The sequence below is a fragment of the Geotrypetes seraphini genome, chromosome 2 (genome assembly GCF_902459505.1).
Source record: "Geotrypetes seraphini chromosome 2, aGeoSer1.1, whole genome shotgun sequence".
Taxonomy (NCBI): Eukaryota; Metazoa; Chordata; class Amphibia; order Gymnophiona; family Dermophiidae; genus Geotrypetes; species Geotrypetes seraphini.
Genome location: NC_047085.1, coordinates 401495043 through 401521820, shown reverse-complemented (window position 1 = coordinate 401521820; position 26778 = coordinate 401495043). Strand labels below are relative to the sequence as shown.

At 42.3% G+C, this 26778-nt stretch overlaps 1 protein-coding gene across 12 annotated transcripts in view; it reads left to right on the top strand.

The window, feature by feature from the left end:
- The window catches only part of HDAC9 (histone deacetylase 9), a 1077926-nt gene that overhangs the window by 492629 nt on the left and 558519 nt on the right, over positions 1–26778 (top strand). For 10 of the 12 annotated variants that reach the window (XR_004538111.1, XM_033930934.1, XM_033930932.1 and 7 more), the window contains exon 4: positions 10910–10972. Coding sequence is in view for 9 of the 12 variants with exons in the window: in XM_033930934.1 (XP_033786825.1) it covers positions 10910–10972 (63 nt within the window). In the remaining 3 variants the exon portion in view is untranslated. Of the gene's footprint in view, positions 1–10875; positions 10973–26778 lie in introns of those variants that run through there. The other 2 variants (XM_033930937.1, XM_033930936.1) reach the window with 1 other exon arrangement.

Here is a 26778-nt window from a genome sequence, read left to right as displayed (position 1 = left end):
CATTCTTTCAACGTATCCTTTTTTTTTGGCTTGTCTTTGTCTACTGTCAATATTTCTGCTAGGGAGGATTTCTCAAAGCCTTTTCTCCAAACCCAGGCTGAGTTACATTCAGGTATAGTAAGTATTTCCCCAGCTCCAAAAATGCTGTTATCTAAGCCCGAGATTACTTAGTGTTCATAAACCTGTTAATACATGTCAATGCAGATTTTGGTGATGGAGCATTTTTTCTAAGGAGATAATTTTATGGAGGCATTTTCTCACTTTAATCCTATTTTATGTGCTTAAAAAGCTTCTTATAAAATTAGCTTCCTCATATGTGTGGTGATCAGAATGCACGCACTGTTTGCATAACTCAAGTATAGGTATGTTCTGTGGTAGAGGTTATGCAGAGCAGAGATATGATTTTCTCATGATGTATGTAAAATATATTGAATAATTTTATAGATACACAGGAACATAAAAACATAAGACTTGCTATAATTGGACAGATCGAAGGTCCATCAAGCCCAGTATCTCATTTCCAACAGTGGCCAACCCGGGTCCCAAGTACCTAGCTAGATCCCAAGTAGTAAAACAGATTTTATGCTGCTTATTTTAGGAATAAGCAGTGGATTTCTCCAAGCCATCTCAATAGTGACCTATGGACTTCTCTTTTAGGAAAGTGCTAAACTTTTTTTTAAACCCTGATAAGCTAACTGATTTCACCACATTCTCTGGCAACAAATTCCAGAATTTAATTACATAATGTATGAAGAAATATTTTCTCCAGTAAATCTACTACTTAGCAATTTCATCACATGCCCTCTAGTCCTAGTAATTTTGGGAAGAGTAAACGGGTCACATCTACCCTTTCCACTCCACTCCATATTTTATAGACCTCTATCATATCACCCCTGAGCTGTCTCTTCTCCAGTTTGAAGAGCCCTAGCTGCTTTAGCCTTTCCTCATAGAGAAGTCATCCCATTCCTTTTATCATTTTTGTCACCCTTCTCTGTACCTTTTCTAATTTAGCTATATCTTTTTGAGATATGACAACCAGAATTGCACACAGTCTTCAAGGTGTGGCCGTACTATAGAATGATAAGGGCATTATAACATTTTTAGCTTTGTTTTCTATACCTTTCTTGATAATGCGTGACATTCAATTTGCATTCTTAGCCACTGCTACACATTGAGCTGAGGTTTCAATGTACCCTCAATGATGATACCTAGATCCTTTTCCTGGGCAATGATTCCTAACATGGAACCCCACATCACATTCAGGTTCCTCTTTCCCACATGCATCACTTTGCACTCGTTTACATTAAACATCATAAAAACGTATTTTAAGAACAGAGGAGCTAAGGTATACTATTGATGCTTCTAGATGTGGTTAAGCCAACACAACTAAAACGTGTGGAGGGGCATAATCGAAAGGAACGTCTAAGTCCATTTTCGTCTAAGTCGCAAGTCGTCCAAAGTAAAAAACAGCGTAGGACACATTTTTGAAAAATACATCCCAAAAATCATTATTTTAGAAAATCTTCTATCTATACGTCCAGCTGCCTGATCGTCCAGATCGCTAAATCGTCCATCTTTATACCACATTTTCGTCCAACTTTTTATCCAAGTCCAAAATGCCGAGAAACAGACCTTTTGGATGTGGGAGGGGTCTGCAAAGTGAAGGACAGGACACCCACACAGGGCACCTAAACAGTGGGTTACCTTACAGGGCACTGCTGTGAACTTCACAAAAAGGGTGCCACATAATCATCTAACTACAGCTCCCTTATAGGTAATGGTGAGGCCCCCAAACCACTCCAGAATCTCCTAGACCCACCTATCTACCACTCCAATAGCCCTTAGGACTGCAGAAGCCACTTATGGGCCAGTACAAAAGAGTTTGGGGGGTTTTATGGGAGTGCACATGTTTCACCATCAATGTAGTTGTTAAAGTGGCTTATGGGCTCCTCTCCGTGGGTCCCTAACCTACCCCCAAAACCACTTAAGACGCCTCTGTGCAGCACGACTAGGCTTTCCTATGCCAGGCTGCTAATGTTCTGGAGGCAGAATTTAAAAGTTATGATTACGATTTTTATGGGGGTCGGGGGGGTCAGTGATCACTGAGGTAGTGTGGGGGGGTCTGTACTATGTGTTTGCAGTGCTTATCTGGTCACTTTAGGTTGGTTTTTGTGACTTAGACCATGTTTTAAATGGTCTAAGTCACAACGTCCAAGCTTCGTCTATGCTGTGTTGTAAAACGTTCGGTTATACATGCAGTATGACTAAGCCGGCCCACGTCCCACCCTTGACACTCCTCCTGAAATACCCCGTTTAGCTCTGGTCATTCAGCGGCACTGTGAAGGCCTAGGTCGTTTATAAATACGTCCAAAAACCAGTTTTATTATCAACACTTGGATGTATTTTGACAATGTTCATCCAAGTGCCAACTTAGGACATTTTTGGACGTTTTTCACTTTTGATTATGAGCCCCAAAGCCTTTATGACAGAGCAGAGGCATGATGAAGGTAAGATGTGCACACAAGGAAGAAATCATTAGCAGAACTCCCATTAAACACTGGTTTTCAGCCTGCAGTGTGCCAGTGCCATAGCAATCGGTTTCCATCACCTTAATATACTATGCCATAAAAGCAATTTCATTTGAGTGGAAAGCTGTTAGGGAACGCTTCTCACAGATGTCATTGAGCACATTTTCAGACTTCTTCTCCACAATAGAATACACTTTGCCAACAGCATAAAAGAATGAATTCCATCTAGTAATCTTTGGAATAGCAAGTGTGATTTCTGAAGTTTCATACACTATTTCAGCTGCCTGTGGATTTTTTCTGCACTTGTTCCAGAGGGCACTGCATTTTGCCAAGGTTCTACAGCTTAACTTCTTGTAATTTGCATTTTCATTGGTGTCTTCTGATCAGACACTGCAATCAAATTTTGGGAATAGGGCATCTGGAGAAGACAACTTAGGACCAACTTTGGGACCTAGTCCACTAGAAAGAACTGGAGGGTGTGAAGGAGTTTAGTCAAGAGAGCTAAGTGATGCTCCAGAAACAGATCCCAAATTAGGAGCTTGTAAGGAAGATAGACTAGGTGTAATCTCAGAAGAACAGGAGATGATTACTTCCCAAAACTTGGAAAGTGACAAACAAATATTGAAGGAAGACTAGCAGGTTGATGTGTTGCCTGCTGTCTTCTTAAAAATATCCTCATTTGGAGGAAATTGTGTACTTAGATACGAGGCCAGCTTTTCTATCACGAATCGCTACGCCCGCTCGCAGAACCAATTGCTACGTCTTACATAGTGATATAGGATATTTGTAAGAAGACAGCAGGCAATACATCAACCTGCTAATAGACTCCTCAGGCAGGCAGGCCCTGTTGAGGCCGAAACACAGTCGTGTCAAGTCATATCAATAAAAGATATTTGAGCACCAGAATCTTCCTTTACTGTTTGTCACAGACCAGAGGTAGAGACCATAGTCTTTGCCTTGCATTTTCCCATAATTAAGAGAAAACCAGTACCATAGCAGAAGAAATTTTGTTGCCTCATGGCTCCTCTTGGCTCCCAAGGGGCATGCCCTGCGGCCATGCACCACAGCAGAGTTGGCTTATTTCAGTAGAAAGATCAAGCCCTCAGTGACATCACCGGGCCATCCTCCCCAGTACCAGATGACAACAGCAACCTACAACGCAGGCTAACCACTAATAGTACCAGGAGTCAAATAGCTGAGATGACACAACAGGAGCATAGTAGCATAACATAGTAACATAGTAGATGACGGCAGATAAAGACCCGAATGGTCCATCCAGTCTGCCCAACCTGATTCAATTTAAATTTTTTTTTTTTTCTTCTTAGCTATTTCTGGGCGAGAATCCAAAGCTTTACCCGGTACTGTGCTTGGGTTCCAACTGCCGAAATCTCTGTTAAGACTTACTCCAGCCCATCTACACCCTCCCAGCCATTGAATCCCTCCCCTGCCCATCCACCTCCAAACGGCCATACATAGACGCAGACCGTACAAGTCTGCCCAGTAACTGGCCTAGTTCAATCTTTAATATTATTTTCTGATTCTAAATCTTCTGTGTTCATCCCACGCTTCTTTGAACTCAGTCACAGTTTTACTCTCCACCACCTCTCTCGGGAGCGCATTCCAGGCATCCACCACCCTCTCCGTAAAGTAGAATTTCCTAACATTGCCCCTGAATCTACCACCCCTCAACCTCAAATTATGTCCTCTGGTTTTACCATTTTCCTTTCTCTGGAAAAGATTTTGTTCTACGTTAATACCCTTTAAGTATTTGAACGTCTGAATCATATCTCCCCTGTCTCTCCTTTCCTCTAGGGTATACATATTCAGGGCTTCCAGTCTCTCCTCATACGTCTTCTGGCGCAAGCCTCCTATCATTTTCGTCGCTCTCCTCTGGACCGCCTCAAGTCTTCTTACGTCTTTCGCCAGATACGGTCTCCAAAACTGAACACAATACTCCAAGTGGGGCCTCACCAATGACCTGTACAGGGGCATCAACACCTTCTTCCTTCTACTGACTACGCCTCTCTTTATACAGCCCAGAATCCTTCTGGCAGCAGCCACTGCCTTGTCACACTGTTTTTTCACCTTTAGATCTTCGGACACTATCACCCCAAGGTCCCTCTCCCCGTCCGTGCATATCAGCTTCTCTCCTCCCAGCATATACGGTTCCTTCCTATTATTAATCCCCAAATGCATTACTCTGCATTTCTTTGCATTGAATTTTAGTTGCCAGGCATTAGACCATTCCTCTAACTTTTGCAGATCCTTTTTCATATTTTCCACTCCCTCTTCGGTGTCTACTCTGTTACAAATCTTGGTATCATCTGCAAAAAGGCACACTTTTCCTTCTAACCCTTCAGCAATGTCACTTACATACATATTGAACAGGATTGGCCCCAGCACCGAACCCTGAGGGACTCCACTAGTCACCTTTCCTTCCTTCGAGGGACTTCCATTAACCACCACCTTCTGGCGTCTGTCCGACAGCCAGTTTCTGACCCAGTTCACCAGTTTGGGTCCTAACTTCAGCCCTTCAAGTTTGTTCAACAGCCTCCTATGAGGAACTGTATCAAAGGCTTTGCTGAAATCCAAGTAAACTACATCTAGCATATGTCCTCGATCCAGCTCTCTGGTCACCCAATCAAAAAATTCAATCAGGTTCGTTTGGCACGATTTACCTTTTGTAAAGCCATGTTGCCTCGGATCCTGTAACCCACTAGACTCAAGGAAATACACTATCCTTTCTTTCAGCAACACTTCCATTATTTTTCCAACAACTGAAGTGAGGCTCACCGGCCTGTAGTTTCCCGCTTCATCCCTGTGACCACCTTTATGAATAGGGACCACATCCGCTCTCCTCCAATCCCCAGGAATCACTCCCGTCTCCAGAGATTTGTTGAACAAGTCTTTAATAGGACTCGCCAGAACCTCTCTGAGCTCCCTTAGTATCCTGGGATGGATCCCGTCTGGTCCCATCGCTTTGTCCACCTTCAGTTTTTCAAGTTGCTCATAAACACCCTCTTCCGTGAACGGCGCAGAATCTACTCCATTTTCTCGTGTAACTTTGCCAGACAATCTCGGTCCTTCTCCAGGATTTTCTTCTGTGAACACAGAACAGAAGTATTTGTTTAGCACATTTGCTTTCTCCTCATCACTCTCCACATATTTGTTCCCAGCATCTTTTAGCCTAGCAATTCCATTTTTTATCTTCCTCCTTTCACTAATATATCTGAAAAAATTTTTATCTCCCTTTTTTACATTTTTAGCCATTTGTTCTTCCGCCTGTGCCTTCGCCAAACGTATCTCTCTCTTGGCTTCTTTCAGTTTCACCCTGTAGTCCTTTCTGCTCTCCTCTTCTTGGGTTTTTTTATATTTCATGAACGCCAACTCTTTCGCCTTTATTTTCTCAGCTACTAGGTTGGAGAACCATATCGGCTTCCTTTTTCTCTTGTTTTTATTGATTTTCTTCACATAAAGGTCCGTAGCCATTTTTATCGCTCCTTTCAGCTTAGACCACTGTCTTTCCACTTCTCTTATGTCCTCCCATCCTAACAGCTCTTTCTTCAGGTACTTTCCCATTGCATTAAAGTCCGTACGTTTGAAATCTAGGACTTTAAGTATCGTGCAGCCGCTCTCCACTTTAGCCGTTATATCAAACCAAACCGTTTGATGATCGCTACTACCCAGGTGAGCACCCACTCGAACATTAGAGATACTCTCTCCATTTGTGAGGACCAGATCCAATATCGCTTTTTCCCTTGTGGGTTCCGTCACCATTTGTCTGAGCAGAGCCTCTTGAAAGGCATCCACAATCTCCCTACTTCTTTCCGATTCCGCAGACGGAACATTCCAGTCCGCATCCGGCAGGTTGAAATCTCCCAACAGCAGAACCTCTTCTTTCCTTCCAAACTTTTGGATATCCACAATCAGATCCTTATCAATTTGCTGCGATTGAGTCGGAGGTCTGTAGACTACACCCACGTAGATAGAAGTTCCATCTTCTCTTTTCAGAGCAATCCATATCGCTTCTTCCTCTCCCCAGGTCCCTTGCATTTCACTATTAATAAACACCACTTCCCATAAGCTCTATGCTATAAACTGCACCTAACATGAAGTGCAGTTTATAGAATAGCACTTTTTTCAGGGCTGAATTTTTTGGGGCACAATATAGAGAATTCAGTCCTTTATGCACTGTATATTTTATTGTACTCTGCTCAGTTTTTAGGTAGGATATAAATTAGAAAAATAAATAAATACACACACAAATGAAATCCTAATATTTACAAGTATAATACCTAACTATGGCATCCTTTTACTAAGCTGCAGTAAGCACAAATGTGTGCTTACCGCAGATTAAAATGCAATACCATGGAGTACGCTCAGGTATCTTGCAGTAATTTTAGGATCAGTGTACACTACCTATGTGATAACTAAAATGTTGTTTTTAGCACTGAGGGCATTTTGGGGAATGGAGAGTTTTAGAACTTGGGCATTACTGCATGCTGAGTTGCACATGAGCCTTTACCGCCTACAAATTAGGAATTAGCATGACTTCCACTTGCAGCACTAAAGGTGTCCTAAGCACATGGGAAAGATCTGTATTGGGTCTACCACAGGACACTTTTTAGTACTCCATAGTAAAATAAACATATAAATATGATGGCAGATACAGGCCTAATGGCCCATCCAGTCTACCCATCAACCATCTTATCTCCCTATGTGCCTGTCCCATGCTTTCATGAATTCAGACACAGTTTTAGTCTCCACCACCTCTACCAGGAGCCTTTTCCATGCATCTATCACCCTTTCTGTATAAAAGTATTTTCTTAGCTTACTCCTTTTAACTTCATCCTATGCCCTCTCATTCTGGAGCTTCCTTTCAAATGAAAAAGACTTGCCTCATGCGCATTTATGCCATGTAGGTATTTAAACGTCTCTATCATATCTCACCTCTCCTGCCTTTCCACCAAAGTATACATATTGAGATCTTTAAATCTGTCTCCATACGCCTTATGACGAAGACCATTGACCATTTTAGTAGCTTTCCTCTGGACCGACTACATCCCATTTATATCTTTTCAAAGATGTGGTCTCCACAATTGCATACAATATTCTGAATGAAGTCTCACCAGAGTCTTATACAATGGCATCAATACCTCCTTTTTCCTACTGGTCATACCTCTCCCTATGCACCCTAGCATCCTTTTAGCTTTCATTGTCAACTTTTCGACCTGTTTGGCCACCTTAAGACCATCACATATTATCACTCCCAAGGCCTGCTCCTTTTTTATGCACAAAAGTTCTTCACCCCTAAACTGTATTGTTTCCTCGGGTTGCAGCTCAAATGCATGACCTTACATTTCTTAGCATTAAATCTTAGCCGCCAAATTTCAGATCAATCTTCAAGCTTTGCCAGGTCTTACCTCATGTTATTCACACCTTTAGGAGTGTCTACCCTATTGCAGATTTTGGTATCATCTGCAAAGAGGCAAATATTACCTGACAGCCCTTCAGTATCGCATACAAAAATATTAAAAAGACCAGGCCCCAGAACCGGACCTTGAGGTACACCTCTAGTAACATCCTTTTCCTCATAGAGATCCCTTTGACCATTACCCTTTGTCGCCTTCCACTCAACCAGTTCTTGACCCAGTCTGTCACTTTTGGGGCCCAACCCGAGGGCACCCAGATTATTTATTAGGTCCTGTGTGGAACACTGTCAAAGGCTTTGCTAAATCTAAATACATCACATCTAGCACCCTCCCTCTATCAAATTCTCTGGTCTCCCAGTCAAAGAAATTGATCAGATTTGTCTGGCAAGACCTGCCTCTAAAGAATCAATGTTGCCTTGGGTCCTGTAAACCACTGGATTCCAAAAAAGTCACTATTCTCTGTTTTAAAATGTTTCCATTAATTTACTTGCCATAGAAGTCAGACTTACCAGCCTATAGTTCCCTACTTCTTCCTTACTTCCACTTTTGTGGAGGGGGGGGGAGGCACATCTGCCCTTCTCCAATCCTCTGGTACCACTCCTGATTCTAGAGAAGCATTGAAAAGATCAGACAGCGGAGCCGCCAGAACATCCCTCACGCCCCTATGTATTTTTTTAAAAATAGGATTGCTGTGAGTTGATCATGACTGTTGAGTGTTTTGATCAAAATCTTGGGGGAGGGGAGTGTAGCGCTAGGTCCCTGAAAATGAATTGAAATAGAGCTTGAGGCTGAAAGTTTATCTAGGGGCACCCAATATCTTCATTGTCCTTGGCTTAACGTAAATACAAATTACAAAATGGCAGGAGCTGTGCATGCCTGTCACCGACTGATGAAGTCTCTGATCTATACAAGGATTGTAGCAAACCAATAGAGGTCTGGCTAGATCTTTCAGAAGCCCACCCCATCTACAAGGATCCTACCTACCATACAGTTTGCTTGGTTCTTTGTTGTGTGCTGTCCACTTTCACCTTCAAGTCTTTTTTTCTGTCTATTCACATTAATTCATATTATTACACAGAGAGTAATATAGTAAAGGAATATGATAGCTTTTGGCTGGGTATTAATATTGCACTGGATCATCGAGGGAGCCTTAATTACTTTATTATGACTGTTAACCAGACATATTGTGTCAGACATTACGGTAAGGGATTAAACATACAGGAGATACAAGAATAGAAGTTTTTACATGTCTAGCAGACATCTGTAGCCAGCTTGGTCCCCATGTTCTGATTTCCACTCCTGAACTGAAACCAGAAGTGAGCCCGCTCTCAGAGCTGCAGTCAATGGTAGTGGAGACCAGAGCCACTGACAGCAAAAAATAGAACACCGGGACTGCTGCATGTGGGCGAGGCAGAAACCACATGAGCAGTTAAAGCCTCTACTTAGTTTAGACAAAATACAGAGAGTTTCTCTCCTTTTGCTCTTTCTTTCAAATTAAATGCACATTACAAAAACACATATTGACAAAAACTTCTCTCTGTAATCTTCAGTTTTGCCCTTCTCGGTTCGCTAGGATTGGTTGAATGGGGCACAAACATTCTAACTTAGGGCTCTTTTTACAAAGGTGCGCCAGGGCCTTAACGCGGTAATTTTGTGCGTGCGCTAAAAACCCTAGCGCACCTTCGTAAAAGGAGCCCTTAGGCCGGGGATGCACTTATCTCTGTCTAGGATATGTCCATTTTATATATAACAGGTACAAATATATTTAGAATATTTGTATATTTGAATGTGCTTTACATTTAATAGGCATGTTATTTAGTTTGGTCCCAACAGTTTCCTCTTCCTTTGTTTGGACTCCAGCTCATTCAGAAGTGTCCTACTAGAGCTAAGCTATCATAAACTTTCATTTCAGTAACTTTGAGTCTCCCCCACCCCCTTAATTCTTCCCTCCACTCTCCTGCCCAGTCATTGCTGTGGTAATCCTCAATAGGGGCCAAAACTCGGGGCTATCTCTGACTGACATCTAGTATATTGGTATACAGTCTGACCACTAGGTGTCACTATTGATTGATGACGGAGACTCCCTCTCCCCCCAGGGGCAGTAAATACTGCCTGCATATCATCCCACACACTCAATAAGTATGATGTGTGGATGTGCATATAGATATATATACGGTTAAGAATGGGTTAATTGGCTCAGAGGAGTCACAGAACAGCACTATGGTTTGAGACAGGCACTGGACAGCTGTGTTTGCTGTGGTATTTTTAAATGCATTAATGCAGGCTCCAATCACTCTTCCATGCTTGACCTATTTTTGGCTTCGGCCAGCCATTGTTCTATTTATGTTGCCTGTGGGCCACACTGTTGTTGATTCATATGCAAATGAGTTATCACTAGCTTTAGCCAAGTTTGCAGAGGGAAGCAGAGACACAGGGGTAGACAGAGAGAGAAAGAGGACGCAAAGACGGACACCACTTGTCAGAACTGACTTGAGTGCAATTTAAAAACCTCTGAAGTTAAAAAAAAAAAAAAGGGAATGGTGTTTTTTTAAGTTGTTTGGCTTGTTGCATTTTTTTTCCCTAGGAGAATTTTGTAAAAAAAAAAAAAAAGCATATAGCAAACTGTAGGAAGACAGTGCATTTGAAACGGCTCCTTTTGCCTCAGACCCAGTCTACCTTAACAGCCATGCCTGCGTGAAGTTTTCATTGTAATAAGCCTACGATATTTATTAATGTCTAGTTCCTGAAGAGAAACAGCGTTTGCCAAAGTGCATTATCTCTCTCCACCCCCCTGTGGAGGAGGAAGGACCTGGGGGGGGGGGAGTGGGGGGTGGGGGTGCGCCTCACACTCCTGTACAGTGCAGTGATGAATCTTTTATGTCGCTGAAGTACAGACTGATTGGAATATGCTGCAGACGATTTATGAGAGCGAATCGTGTTTTTCCTCAGATGGAGTTTCTGGACGTGAACAGCTCTTGGCTCAGCAGAGAATGCACAGCATGATCAGCTCAGGTAAGAGGCCCTCGGGCATTTCGATCTTGAAATTGCTGATCACGTTCAACCTGTTAGTTTAGACCACCCCTCCCCCCCCCCCTTTTTTTTTTTTTTTTTTAAACTATGTATTTGGCTTTGTTCTCCATTCAATGTGTTTCCTATTACAATTGTTGCTTTCAGATCAGTTCTCCCGGGGTTTGTTGTTGTTGTTTTTTTTTTTCTTAAAACTGGTATTTAGGTCTGCAGCAGTGTGCCTGCCTGTGTATCAGCCTGGTACTATGCATTCTTAGTTTAGGGCAGAAAACAGGTTTCTGAGAACACAACTTGACTGCTGTAATATTGTGTAAAATTTTGTTGGGCAACTCTGCCTTCAGCACATTATACCCCAAATCTGTTATAAAGGGGGGGAAGGGAGGGTGCTTCCATCAGTACAAGAACACTAGATTACATCACTCACTTTTCTTCTTTTGATTACTGTTGTCTCACTGGAAAGCAAGCTTATCAAACCAGATCTTTACAGTCTGTTGCTGTTGGCTCCATCCAGCTGTCTTTTGTTTATTATATAAAACCTTATTTAATGTTTACCATTTTTAAGCTGAAAAGTTTGTGGAAAGATACCTGTTTCTACAGTATGTTTAAGTTACTTCATAAGCTTGCCCATAGACAATTGTTTTGGCTTCAGGCACATTGTCTGATACAGATTTCTTGCTGGTTCATTGAATGTGAAAGATGTGCCTTTAGGCAGGAGGAAGAAGTTGGAAGAGAGTACTTACAACAGCTGATTGGCAGAGGTTTGACCTTTCCTAGTCTTTTGGTGATTGGACTAGTTCATTGTGAGTGTAGATTGCCATGAGTATCAATGCTTGGAGAACACCTTTGCCATTAAACTTAGGAACTCATTTTGGATCTCAGTCTTTGGGGTTTGTCTTGCCTGTATTTGATTTTGTCTAGGTGCAATATCTTTCTTTTAGGTCCACGTTCATTCTGCATGTAACTGCCCCCCCCCCTTTTCAGGGCAACTCTGGGTTTGGGCCCCGACCTGGTTGGAGCCCCCAAAAGGCAGCCTCCATCGGTCCCTGATTCGTTTGGAGCTCGTAGGGTTAACAGACGGCTGGGAAAACCTAGATATGTCCTTTTTATAGAGGATTGTCCAGGCTCCTGGATGGACTTTCCAAAACCTGGCAAGCTCTGGGCTGAGTCTGGAAGGCGTCTGAGCACATGCAGAAGACGTCACACACATCCGCTTAAGCTCCAGGCCCTCTAGATACAGCTGGAGCTCATGCAGAAGAAGAGCGGAGGCTTGTGGGGGTGGGGCTGGAGGCAGAATGGGGCGGGGTCTTGTGTCTGGGGTTTCCTAGAGAAAAATATGATAACCCTAAGCGCTTGGTGCATCCACCTGGGGAAAAGAAGTGTTTCACCCCTGGAAAAAAAAAAAACAACTTCTATGAACAAGGTTTGCTAATAAATTAAACAGATTTTATTGAACTATTGCCAGTTATTATAAACAGTTTTCACCAATGTCTGTCCTCCCTCGATTAAACCAATACTTATGCTGTGCTAAGATCCTCTGGAAGCATTGGTTGCAGGCAGATATATGCACGTTAGATGATGTGGCATCTAATGGGAAGATGCTTGTGTTTTCACAACTGCAACAATCATTCGGTATGTCAAAGTCCCAAGCATTTAAATGGTTACAGTTGAAGCAGGCCATTCAGAAGGGGTTTCCTGATGGGCAAAATTTTTTTTAAAAAATCAGTATAGCTTGTCGGGCCTATGCTTCCAGACAGATTTGCTAGGGCATCAGGCCGCCAAGTGGAATAAATTAATATCTGAATTTTTGAATAAGAAACCAAAAACTAGTCTAAAAAGATATTTGGAGCATTGAGATTAAGCAGCAGATTTCTGCAACTCAGTGGCCACGCATTTGGTCTTGGATGATGAGGTGTACAGTGTCAGCATCTATGAGACAAATATGGTTGTTTTTGTTACACAGAACTTTTTGGACCGCAGTTCATTTGCAGAAATTAGATAGCTCTAAATCTAATAGATGCTGGCACTTTCATCTTGAGATAGGGACACTGGACCATCTGTTATTCTTTTGTCCGTTGATACTTACTTTTTGGAAGTCGATATGGGGACATATTAATACCATACTTGATTCCTCTATTCCATTAACTTACGATGTCATCTGTGGAACATTATTGCATATCAAACCACCATTGGACTGATATAAATGCCAGCTTTTCCTTATAATGACCGGGATAGCCATGCAGATAGTTACTCGTAATTGGAAGAATTGGGATCGCCTTAGTTTTACTTTTTGGTGGGCGAATTTGTGCTTATGCTATAAATATGAGAAGATGAATGCTGACATATTGGGACATAATAAGTCATTCAGATTAGTTTGGGGGTCCATTGACAACTTTTGTTACTTCGTTATAGTTGTCTCTTATTTTTATTTTTCTGTTGTTTTGCACACGCATCCAGGGGAGGGTGGGAGGAGGGAATATCTCTTGTATTGTTTTATTCCTTGCTTCAAAATATAGGAGGGGGGTATATTCTCTGTATCATTATTGATTGATTATAAGTGCTTATTGTGATTATTAATGTATATATATATATATATATATATATAATGTCTTGCACTTTTTGTTAACTTGGAAAACTTAATAAAGATTAAAAATAAAATACAAAACTCATCCAGTTAACTCAGCAACATTAGTCTGTAATTTTGATATCTAAAACCATTAACTAATAGTCTTTTGAAACTTTTGAAACTCCTTCAGTTTTGCTTGTCAAGGCAGTAGCTGCAAGCTCCTCCCAATTTCTCAGTTAAGTCAATGTGTGGGTGTGACTGTGTGCCAAAGTCCATCCTCTCTTTGCCAGTCCACCTTTACCCAGTCCCTAGATCTCACCCTTCTCTGAAGCTCTCATGGGCAGATAGCCGCTGCTCTTCCAGGTCAGCTAGGATTGTTCTTACTGTGAACTAGATGAGCTCTGAGGACCACTGTCTTCCCAAAAGCTATCCTCCTAGGGAGCCTTCATTCATGTTGGAACCCTAATGCTGATTGGGCTCTGAAGGCCTTGTCCCTCTGCTGAGCCCCTGGTGCTAATCGTACTCCAGAGGCCTTTGGTTTTCAAGACTGCTGCAGTTCAGATTACCAGTCTTTAACAGGACTCCCTAGAGGGCTCTGTTCTTCCCAGCCCTAGGCCCTGATAGTGCCCCCATAGGCCCTTTTCTTCTTCCCTGAGCTGCTCCCAAAGGCCACTCGCCTTGAGCCAGTCTCCAAAGAGCTGTTGCTTCTTTTCCTTCTGCTCTGTGCTGCTCCCAAAGGCCTCTTATCTTGAGCCAGGCTCCCAAGGGTTGCTTGTTTTTTGTTCAGGAGAGCCTCTAGGGATACACACCTGCTGATGCTCAGAAATACCAGCTCTTCTAAGATCCCTGTAGCCACCACTAACAGGGTTTCCCCTCTAAAAGACTGGTTTCTCCCTTTAGAGGGTTGTCTCCCATCTCAGCCAGAATCATATTCTGAAAAACTCAAGGGAACCTAGAATCACTATGAAATCCCCCACTTCCACAAATTTCCACTTCCTTTATTCTGATCTAGCTCCTTTTGTTTTCCACATCTTTTCACATCCATTTGGACCTACAAGCTTTATTCCCTTTCATAAATTAATTCCCTAGAAGGTGTACAGTTCTAGCCACCTGCCTGTGAATAATTTGCATAAGGTGCTGATCATTTCAGCCCATATGACCATTATGAAATTGTTACATTTCAACTGCAGAATTACTGTTCAGCCAAATGACAGTCAGAAACCTCTCTTATTTTGATTCAGAATAGTCAGACAAATTCTGGTTTTAAACCCACTGTGAACAAAGATTTCTTCTCTTCTCAAGTTTGTGTAAAAAAATAACCCCAAAAACCCCAACAACCTACCCACAGGTGGGGGGTGACATACATTTAAATGTTTTTGATCTCATTCACACATGCCCCAGCTTTGGGTCTTTATTTCACTCTCATTCCAAAGTATTTCTATTTTTCCAAATGAATAAGGTAGGAATTGCTTCAGACACAGGGTTAATCAAGAAACCTCCTTCTCAGTGAAAACCACATTCTGTACATGGTAATGTGTTAAATTGAGCTCTACTGGACTCCAAAATGAACGGTTTTTTTTTTTTTTTTTTTTGCCATCACAGCACTGTCTTTCTGAAGAGGATACTTTAAGGCCCTACCTTTTGAAGCAGTACACTCCTTGCCATCTGTTGAACACTTTTCAAAAGATGCTTGGTTGCTTACCTTGCCATTTTATGTTGATTTTGGAATTCTTGCAGAAGGATTTTTCTTTAAAAAAAATGAAAGCCCCTGGTTTGCTTGTGCAATGCCAAGTGAGAGACATTTTCAAAGCAAGACTTGCATATTTGCTAGGAGTACAGTAGTCTATTTTCATCATCGTAAACCAATACCGCCCAAGATTAATTTTAGATGGGGAGGAGCAGTGAGTGACTAAAGCCCAGACTGCTGCTAACCTGAGCTTGTTTTCTTATTTTCTTTTCTTATTTTATATTGCCAGGAGACAGAGGTTATACAAATTACAAGAGGGCTTACAAAGCTATTTCTTAGTACATTTGCTATGCTAGGAAGAAAACCTTTGTATTACCGAATTGCAAGACCCATGCTTTGATCAGCTCTTATGCTGCCTCCCTCCTCCCCCCCCCCTCTTTTCAGGCTACTTTTTTTGATGCAACCCTTTCTGAGATGGGGAAAAATCAGTGGTGCTGGTGCTGGTGCTGATGAGAATTTAGTTTATCTGACTTTGTAAATGTTCATTGGTCTACTCATCTTTTTTCATTCTTTGACTCACTTGGCAGTTTCCCCTCGAGCTGTGAGAAATAGAATTACAGTATTTGTCGTTGCTCTCCGTAACTGGCTAGATAAAAGTAGCTGTCTGTTTTGGAAGGAAAACATGCCATTTTCAGAAAGTTTACTTCTGTATTCTTGACCAGAATATCCTAGAAGCATTGATTTTCAAGGACGTTAAATGAATGTAGTATGCAAAGTTTCTTCTAAAGCAGAAAGTTAAAATGTGGTCATTTTCAGAGCTGGTGTAACCAGTGGACAGACTATGGCAACTTCTAGAGGGGGTGGTAAAGAGCAACTGCAATTTTGCCCCCTTTTACAAAACCGTAGCATGTTTTTTTAGCACCGGCCATGTCAGTAACAGCTTCAATACTCATAGGAATTCTATGAGCATCAGAGCTGTTACCTCTGCGGCTGGCGGTAAAAAAACACGCTAAGGTTTTGTAAAGGGGGGGGGAGGAATATTATTTCTTTTTTCTGTGAACCTTCGATGTTAACCTTGATGTAGACTAGAAGCGAAAAAATGGGAAAACATTTTGTTCTTCAAATTTTTCTTCCTTTTTCTGTTACTTGTATTTTTGTAATATTTTAATAATTCAATTTTTTTTTTTTTAAAAGAACAACTGCAAATCAAAATAATAGGTCCTGATACCACCACAGTAACTCAAAAAATCATCAGCACAAACTTTTACCTGACTGGGCAATATTAAAATAGCCCATTTACCTGGTTTTTGGAAATTGACTTTGGAAATTATCTTCATTCGATATATACTGCATATATAAAATATAAGCCCCCTTTTATCAAGCTGTGTTAGGGTTTTTTCATTGCCGGCCATGTTGGTAAAAGCTCCGATGTTCATAGGAATTCTATGAGTGTCGGAGCTTTTACTGCCGCGGAAACGAATAAAAACCTTAGTTTGGCTTGATAAAAGGGGGTTGTAGTTTAATATTTAGACATAAGACATAGGACTGGGCACAGTAGGTCAGACTAAGGGCCTCTTCTATCAAACTTCGCTAGCAGTTTGTAGCACGGTGAGCCACGCTGAATGGCCCACGCTGCTCCCAATGCTCATAGAGTTCTTATGAGCGTTGGGAGCAGTGCGGGCTACTCAGCGTGGCTCTCTGCACTAAAAACTGCTAGCGCAGGTTGATAGAAGAAGCCCTAAATGTTAACTTAGCCCTGTTTCCTGCTTCTATTAGTGGCCTGGTCACAAGTGCTAGGCAAAATCCCAAAAAGTAACAAGATCTAGGCTACCAACTCCAGGGATAAGTAGTGGCTTTAAATAATCACATCACAAATCAGAAATAAGTGAAACACAAACTAAAACCTACTGTAATATATGAAAAGCTGCAAAATAATCATAAATATAAATGTTTAGAATCATTCAGTCTCAACCTCAATAACCGCCCCCCCCTTTTTTTTTTCACAAAACCGTAGTGTTTTTTAGTGCCGGCCATGGCAGTAACAGCTTTGACGCTCATAGAATTCATTTGAGCGTCAGAGTTGTTACCGCTGACGCCGGCACTAAAAAACACGTTACGGTTTTGTAAAAAGGGGGGGGAGGGTAAATGAAGAATAACTTGAACAAATCTCTGTTCTTCAACCTCTGTCACTTTCAAGTTAACGCAGCTCTAATTGTTCTCAATGCATTCCTTACTGAATATATTTATGTTTTGTTTTTTGATATAAAATCAATAAACATATTTGAACACAAATGATTGATTATGAACATTTATATTTATGATTATTTTTTAGCTTTTCATATATTACAGGAGAATTTTTATGCCAGTGAGGTGGCACAATTGAGGCTTGTGAGGACTGTTTAGTTCTGAGCTCTGCCCTGAGGCCTTTTCCTCCTGTATTATAATTATTCTACAAATTGATATTTATAGCTTTTAAGCTAATTGGATGGGTTTATGATTGGTGAAATAGTATTTGTATGATAAGTAGTGGCTTTCCCAGGTCTTCCTTAATAACAGTTTATGGACTTTTTTGCAAGAGTAAACAAGTGGTTCACGTTTGCATATTCCACTCCACTTAGGACTTAAAAGACTTCTATCATATCTCTCCTTAGCTGTCTCTCTTCTCGAAGCTGTAGAATCCTAACCTGGAATAGCGTCACGAGTGGAGTGCCGCAGGGTTCGGTGCTTGGACCCATGCTCTTCAACATATTTATAAACGACCTGGAAATTGGTATGACGAGTGAGGTGATTAAATTTGCAGATGATACGAAGTTATTCAGAGTAGTGAAGACTAGTGCTGCCCGATACAGGAAAATAAATTTTGATTCGATTCAATTCAGCCTACTGAATCGATTTTTCGATTCGATACGATTTTCCTGTCCAATTGGGTGGTTTTTTTTCAAACATCCTGGTGGGTTTATTTTATAGCCTCTTCACCCCCTTTGCCTTTTCCTAACCAAACTGGCGCTGTGGTGTAAACAAAATAAACAAAAAAAGACTTTTCCTCTCTCTGTTAAATCCTAGCTCACGTTTGCGGTCTAACAAAAGCTCTAGCAGGATACAACATGTCAGATTTGAAAAGTGTAATCACAAAACAGAAAATAAAATTAATTTTTCTACCTTTTGTTGTCTGGTCAATATTCAAATCTTGTTGGTCCCAGGCTATGGTTGTCTTCTGATAGCTTGCTTGCCAGGGTCTCCTTCTTTCTTCTTTCTCCATGCTAACCATCCATCTGCCATCTCTGTCGTCCCCTTCCGTTTCACTTCCCTCCCCTGGAGGTCTGGCATCTTTCCCTTTTTTCATCTCCATCTACAGATCCACCTTTTCTCAACTACCCTTTCATCCAGCATCTCTCCCTCCTTCCCCACCACCCCAGGGTCCACCATCTCTCCTCTATTTTTAGACCCCCTTATTTCTTCCCCCCAAAGTCCGGCATATGCACGTCTCTTTGAACCCCCCTTCCCTCCCTCCATGTACTTCTATACCAGGGCCCCCTCCCCTGAACGTCTGCACCCCCTGAAGGCCTGAGTATTCAATTTACCTAATTTCAGCAGCCTGCCCTGCAGAAGATCATTGGCTTTAGCTATCTTTGCAAGCTGCCATATGTCTTCCAAGTTGTCTTCTTTCTGCTGCAGTCCGGCCCCTCCTCTGATGTCAGAGAAGGGGCGGGACCGCGGCAGAGAGAAGACAACTCGGACGATGTATGGCAGCTTGCAAAGATCGCTAGAGCCAATGATCTGCAGGACAGGCTGCTGAAATTAGGTAAATTGATGCGGGGAAGCCGGACACCAGCGGGGAAGCCACTTCCCAACTGACCCTCCCCACTCGCCCTCTAAAGCAGGAGCGGCAGGCCAGCAAGAGGCAGCGCTGCTGCTCCTGCTTTAGGGGCGAGGGGGGAGAGTCAGTCAACGAATCGGGAGGCCCATTTTTTTGTTGTGGTAAATCGATTAAAATCGTGAATCGGGCAGCCCGATTCTCAGCTTCCCCAGCCCCCCTGCCTGATTCTCAGCTTGCCCAGCCCCCCTGCATGATTCTCAGTTTCCCCAGCCCCCCTGCCCGAATCTCAGCTTCCATCCCCAGCCCCCAAGACTCACCAGCCCCCCTGCCAATTCCCAGTTTCCATCCCCAGCCCCCAAGTCTCACCAGCCCCCCTGCTGATTCCCAGCTTCCATCCCTCATCCCCAACCTCCAAGACTCACCAGCCTCCCTGCTGATTCTCAGCCCTCAGCCCCCCTGCCGATTCTCAGCCCTCAGCTCTCCCCGCCGATTCTCACCCCCCCCCCCGCCAATTCTCAGCCCCCCTGCCGGTTACCCTTTGCTTCCGAGGTCTGCTGCACGAAGTCTGCTCGCTCCCCCCTTGACGCTTCTACATCTTTTCATTTCTTCTGGTGTAACTTCCGATTTCACAAAACCGGAAGTTACACTAGATGGGAACGAATCCGGCGGCCGGTGGTGAAAAAAAGAATGAACTTGAATCGGGGCTGAATCGGTCAGTCCGTTTTTTTTTACAAAAACGAACTGATTTGAATCAATTCACCTGATTCGAATCGGATCTCATTTTCCCGTGCTGTTCCTGTAAGTTCTTTTCCTGTCCCTGCCCCATTCCTGCAAGCTCCATCCTCATCTGCACAAGCCTCAAATACTTTAAAATCATAAGTGTTCAAGGCTTGTGTGGTTAAGGCAGAGCTTACAGGAATGGAACAGAGTCAGCATCCTGCGGGGACAGGACGGGGAAATTGAGTTCCTGCGGGGACAGGAACAAATTTGTCCCCTTGTCATTCTCTGCTAGGAATGTCACCAAACAAGCTTTGCACTTACCTCACATTAATTTTTGCCTCTAACATTACATTACATTACATTACATGAGAGATTTCTATTCCGTCATTACCTTGCGGTTCAAGGCGGATTACAAAAGATTTATGGTTGGTCGGTTACAAAAGGAGATCAGTGGACATGACCTTGAGAAGGTAAAGGATAGGGCAGGTAGGTTCGGAGAGTCAGGAAGAAAGGAGGAAGGAGGAATTTGTGATGTTAAGACTTGTTCAGGGATTTCTTGAAGAGTATGGTTTTTATTTATTTTCTGAATATCTTGTAGTCTAAGGTTGTTATCAGTAGATTGGAGATTTGTCTATCAAGTCTTGCTGCTTGAGTGGCCAGGAGGCCGTTGTAGAGTTTTTTCCGTTTCACTTCTTTGATTGGCGGGGTGTGTGAATGGGTTGTGGGTTTTTCTATGTGTGGTTGAGGTGTTATGGATGAATCGGTTGTTCAGGTAAGTTGGGCTGTCTCCATTTATAGTTTTAAATAGTATGCAGAAGAATTTGAATAGTATCCTTTCCTGGATTGGGAGCCAGTGTGAGTTGATGAATGCTTCAGTAATGTGGTCGTGTTTCCTTAAGGAGTAGACGAGTCTTAGGGCTGTATTTTTAATTGTTTGTAGTTGATTGGTAATAATATGTGATAAATGCAAACCTTTTCTACATTATAGTAAAAGGACCCCTAAACCTTTTAAGTCACACTAATGAACTGAACATGTGCACCCTGGTCAAGTCACTTAATTCTCCATTGTCCTAGGTACAAAAAAGTACCTGTATATATGTAAACCGCTTTGAATGTGTAACCACAAAAAGGCAAGTCCCATCCCATCTCTATATCATTACACTCACAACATTCTAGAATTAACAGTGATGATGAATGTTAGAATCACTGGTGTTATGGGTTTGCATAAACCTAGTATTTGCTTTGACACCGCTCATGTATAAAACTGAAGGCTGGGTTTGTATCAGGCAAGGCATTCTCCCTTACAGCATAGATGGCAGAGAAATGCTATTTTGAAAACATAGGAATTGATATTCAGCAGGACTTACCTGGATAGGAATGGCTCCTAGTTGGATAAGTCCTAATGATTAAATCCATGCCAATTTTCAGTAGCATTGTCCAGATAATATGCTGACTATCTGGCCAGACTGCCTCAGCTGGGGAGGTCCAGGGGCAGAACTAACATGGAAGCAGGAGTCCACTAATCAGATAATTGTTTGGAGAAAATTATGATTGAAATAAGTTATCCTAACTTTTGGGCCAATGTTCAAACTTTAAACCAAGTCAGCATGCAGTTAGTGCCAGGTTTGCAACCCCCCCCCCCAAAAAAAAAAAATGCTCAAATGGTTTCAGCCTGGGTATACCCAAAAACTGAAACTTTCCTTTCCCTCTCGAAAAGGCGTTTCCCTTGTAGGAAAACTAGGTTCCTCCCCCCCTTTCAGAATCACTGAGCTCTGGAACAATCTTACCTCCCCTCTTAGGAATCTGAGCTCCCCCCAAATCTTCCGTAAACATCTGAAAACCTGGTTATTTTCAAAAACGTAACTCTTCCTCTCTCTGGTTACTCTGTCCTAAATTTTCTCTTCATTTTGTCTTTTCCTTTCACTGGAGTTCCTTTCTATCCTAACCCTTGTTAACCGTGACGAGCTTTGCGATGTAGAGATGATGCGGTATACAAACCCAAGGTTTAGTTTAGTTTAGTATAAACTTGGACTGAAAGCATTACCACAGACCATATGAGGAGTGTGTGGCGCAGTGGTTAAAGCTACAGCCTCAGTACCCTGAGGTTGTGTGTTCAAACCCACGCTGCTCCTTGTGACCCTGGGCAAGTCACTTAATTCCTTCCCCCCATTGCTTCAGGTACATTAGGTAGATTGTGAGCCCGCCGGGACAGACAGGGAAGAATACCTGAATAAATTCATGTAAACCGTTCTGAGCTCCCTTGGGAGAGCAGTATAGAAAATTGAATAAATAAATTTAAATGTAGTCATTAATTACCCCAAAGCTATGCCCACCCTTAAAAAAAATGATTTTCAGGTGTATTTAGCATGGGAAAAGTTTTTGCCACATCTGGGACAGCGTAGACAGGTTGATTGTGAGGAGAGGTGTCTAGTGGTACGCATTCTCTTCCTCCAACTTGACCACTGTACTCTGGACCAGCTTCAAAATACAGTCCCCTTGACCAGACCCTCACCCTTTTCTACAAATATTACAAGAAAGACTTGGTGATCTAGTTGACCCCCTATTCCTTCTCCCAACCTCCCCTACTGTTAAAAAAATAGCCTGGTGGATGTTTCAACGGATCCCAGGCCCCTTAAGACCCCCCCCCCCAAAAAAAAACCCACCCTGGTAATCTAGTGTCCCCCCAGCCTCAATACCTGGAAGGAAGCAAGAGCAATACTCACTCACTCCTGCTTCCAGGCACCACCATTAGCAAAATGATGGTGCCCCCAACCTGTCCAGTGCATCATGTAAGTAATGCTTTATTCCAGGATACTTAATAAAAAATGAAATAAGGGTACAAGAAATGTCTACCAAAATGAATATGTGATGTACTGTACTTGTTCTTAACCCAGTCATCTTACTTTGTCATTCACTTTCCCCCAAACTTTGCCTCCCTCACTGTCAGTGGCGTAGCGAGGGTGAAAGGTGCCCGTGGCAGTGGTGCCCCTCCCCCACCACCTTCTCCACCTCCCCCTACCATGCACGTGCCCCTTCCCTTCCTCCGTACCTCTTTAACTTTCCCGGCGTGCGTGGAATCGCCAGTTTGCTGTTGTCGGCTCTCCCTCTGACATCATTTCCTAGGTGCGGGTCCCGGAAATGACATCAGAGGGAGAGCCGACACTTGCGCAAGCAGCAGGATGGAGTTGCTGCTTGCACCAGTGAAGAGCTAGAGGTACGGTGGAGGGGGGGAGTGAAGGCGCGTGTGCGACAGGGGGGGAGGAGTGGGAAGGAGCGGGCAGGCGGAGAGGAGGATGGGTGCCAGCACCCCACCAAGATGGTGCCCGGGACGGACCACGCCCCCCCTTACTACACCACTGCTCACTGTAGCATCAAAAGCCCATCTGCAATTTGCATGGCAGGGTGTACAAGCTAACATGCACAGCATTTGAAAAAGGTCACTATTTGCTTCTAAACTCCTTCTAGTGGAGGAGTGGGAAGTGGTACAGTGTCTTCCTAACTCTTTGCCATTCTGCAGCACATACAGTGAGTACAACCAGACAGTCCTACTATATTATTTTCAGAGGCTATAAAACATCTTTGAGCTGATGTAACTGTAGCAAACAGCCTATTTTCTGGGTTTTTTTTTTGTTTGTTTTTTTACCACTTTATACATTTAGCCACATAATCAAAACTTTAAAACATCCCAAAAAGAAGCGCCTCTCAGCACTTGGACTCCCATTCGCCAGGACGTCGAAGTGCTGATTTTCAAATCTGTTTTTCTGGATGTCTAGCGGGACATCACAGTCGCTGTGAGTTCAGAGTAAAAAGGGACGTGTTAGAGAGCGTGCTAACGGCGGGATTTGGGCTGGCTTAGGAGTGGCCCAAACTTGGATGTCTTGCAGGACATGCTGGATGGAACTTAGACGTTTCCATCTATACCTGTTTTAGAAGTGTCTTAGTGCCACAAAAATCCCACAACTGACCAGATGACCCCCGGAGGTAAGTAAGCATGACGCCCCTCCCCCCCACACTCCCTCAGTACTCACTAACCCCCTCCTACCTCCAAGGTTTCATTAAAAAACAGTATATATCTGTCTCTAGATCAACAGTACCTTCTATGGGAAAGTCTATTAGAGTATAACACAGGTGTTTTAAATACTCTAGTAGGTGGACATTTCAAACTTGGACAATTTTTGGGTTGAAAATGGGGTATAAATTTATTCATCCTGGCAGCCTAGATGATTAAAAAAAAAAAATATATATATATATATATATATTTGGACGTCTAGCAGTACGGGTTTCAAAAATGGCCGCTTTTGTGACTTCAAACTTGGATGTTTTGCGGGAAATGTCTAAGTTAGACCTAGACATCTTTTTTTATTATGCCCCTTATTGCGTGCTGCCCTATTATTATTATTATTTTTTTTTGGGGGGGGGGGGCAAATGTGCATTAAATAGACCTATGGAATCAATTCAAGAAAGGTTTGCTTAAAATTTTGCAGCTAAGTTTTGTATTGATAATTAAGTGCATGAGTTGGCATTTACATATAGGCCTGACCTCTCACACCATGTCTATGGCTAGTACAAACGGACACACCTAAATGTGTGCATAACTGGTGGCATTCTAAAATAGAATAGTAGGAATGCCAAGACCCACCCATGCCCCTCCCATGTGACCACATCCTGTGCAGTTACACACAAGACAGTTTACACATGTACTTTTCAGAATAGGGTCATACATAACTCACACGCATAACTGCAAATTAATACCAATTAGTTCTAGTTAAGGCCAATTATGTTTGTGTTTTTGTTTTATGTTTTATTAACACTTGATATACCGCTTAAGCATATTACAGATCTAAGTGGTTAACAATAAAATACATGTACTGTACTTAGAACTTCCCTATCTGTCCCGGAGGCTCACAATATAGCTAAAGAACCTGAGTAAAAGATTATTAAAATAGAAAAGATATAACAAAATTCCAAGAATTGTGAGCGAAAGTTACAATTCAAATAATAAAAAAGAAAAAGATAGGAGATAAAAGAAATTAAAAGAATAAAATTAAAATATACAAATAAGTTTAAGAGATTGGAGACTGAGCAAAATAAATTCCAATCTGGTGCTAAGTCCAATCATCAATCCGGTCCAATAGAGCTCCACATCTGCAAGGAAGGATCGACACAGAGAAGTGATGGTGGGTTGTGGGGTCATCCTTGCCAGAGGTGAAGGAATCAATGGCTGCAATCTGGGCCCAAGAGCAGAAGACAAAGAAACCAGGAAGAAGTGGCAGGCTAGGAAAGGTCATCCGACGTTGTCACCAACCCACTGCACACCCTCCAGGCAAACCCCACCAATGCAAGCCAACAACACAGCCTCCATCAACTGTCCTTGGTCCCGGCTCGCCAGAAAAGTGGTGCACAACAATCTCTGGCGCCAGAAGGACGGAGACCACAGTGCAGCTATCTGGTACAACGCAATCCCGCCAGCACGGAAGGGAAGCTGCGGTCCCCAAGAACCATTCCAACTCAGTGCCTGAATCAAGCAGCGGCATCCACAGTGCAGCCAACAAGCAGGGGACAAGAAGAGAGAGCGCAGGGCAGAACTAGGCCCAAACACAGCAGCCGCTTCACTCACAGTCACAACCTCGGCATCCAAAAGAGAGAAAAGAAGAGCTGTGATTCTGCAAAAATTCCTAAGCCGTCACCAAACAGAGGTAGGAAAGGCCTCAGCTAAAGATTAACAGTTCAAGGCCTTTAGGTTCTAGAACTGTCAAACTCCTACATTCAAAGATGTTAGTGATTTTCTGACTTGCCCAGGGTAAAATTAAAGGTAAAATGAACAGAACAACATAAAACTATAAATAAAGTAGATGAAAGAAACAAAATAAAGTTAAAACCAGCAAAATAAAACTAAATTAAAATTAAAAAAACAATTACTGATCGTTATTGCCAATTAAGCACCAATAATGGGCTAAATAAGAGATTAAGCATGTTAATTGTACTATTCTATAACTGTACATACCAATGTATAGAAGCAGACTTTGGCTGTGGCTTTAGATTGCTCTCTGCTTGAGTTAGAGGCACTCATGCAACCTCTTCCTTTCTATCAAATTAAGAATAATCAAATGAAATGGTAAAAGCAGGGCTATGACAGAATTTGACAGCTATAAAAAGTATTCTTGGTAACAATGTCTTATCTTTATTGCTGCTTTGCTCTTATTGGAGGAGAGTGTGGTGTAGTGGTTAGAGCTACAGCCTCAGCACCCTGAGGTTGTAGGTTCAAACCTTGCACTACTCCTTGTGACCCTGGACAAATCACTTAGTCCTCCACTGCCTCAGGTACATTAAATAGATTGTGAGCCCACCGGGACAGATAGGGAAAATGCTTGAAGCACCTGTATGTAAACCACTTTGAATATTGTGGTAAAACTGCAAAAATGTGGTATACAAGTCCCTTTCACTTTATTATATTTCTACATGTTGGTTGTTTATTTATTAGACTCTCTTCCCAGTTGACATCTCATGGTCATAGTTGTTCAGTTAGGCTCTGTTTCGGAAGGTATTTGTTTATTATGGAATAAATGAAGAGACTGTTCAGAAGAAAAGTAGAAACATATCTCAAAGGAATATAAATAATTCAGTAGTAATATGAACTGGCATATGACCTGGCCAGATATTCAACAACTGGTGAATGAACAAATTGACTACTATATGTAGTTTGTTTTTTGTTTTTGTGAGTTTTTTTTAAAGACTATAGGAGTTGATATTCAAAGCAATTTAACCAGCCAGATATGACGTTTTAGGTTACCTGGTCATTTTCAGAGGCATTTAACCAATTAGTGCTGCTGAAAATGACTGGTTTTCCCCTAAAGTAAAACTGGCTATTTTGGGGGGGCAGAGTCAGCACTTGGCTGGTTTAGTGCCAATATTCAGCAATTAACCAGCCAAAGTCATCACATAAATAGGACTGAATAAAAGCCAGTCTTATCTTTATGTGGTGCCTCATAGTTGGTTAAGAACTG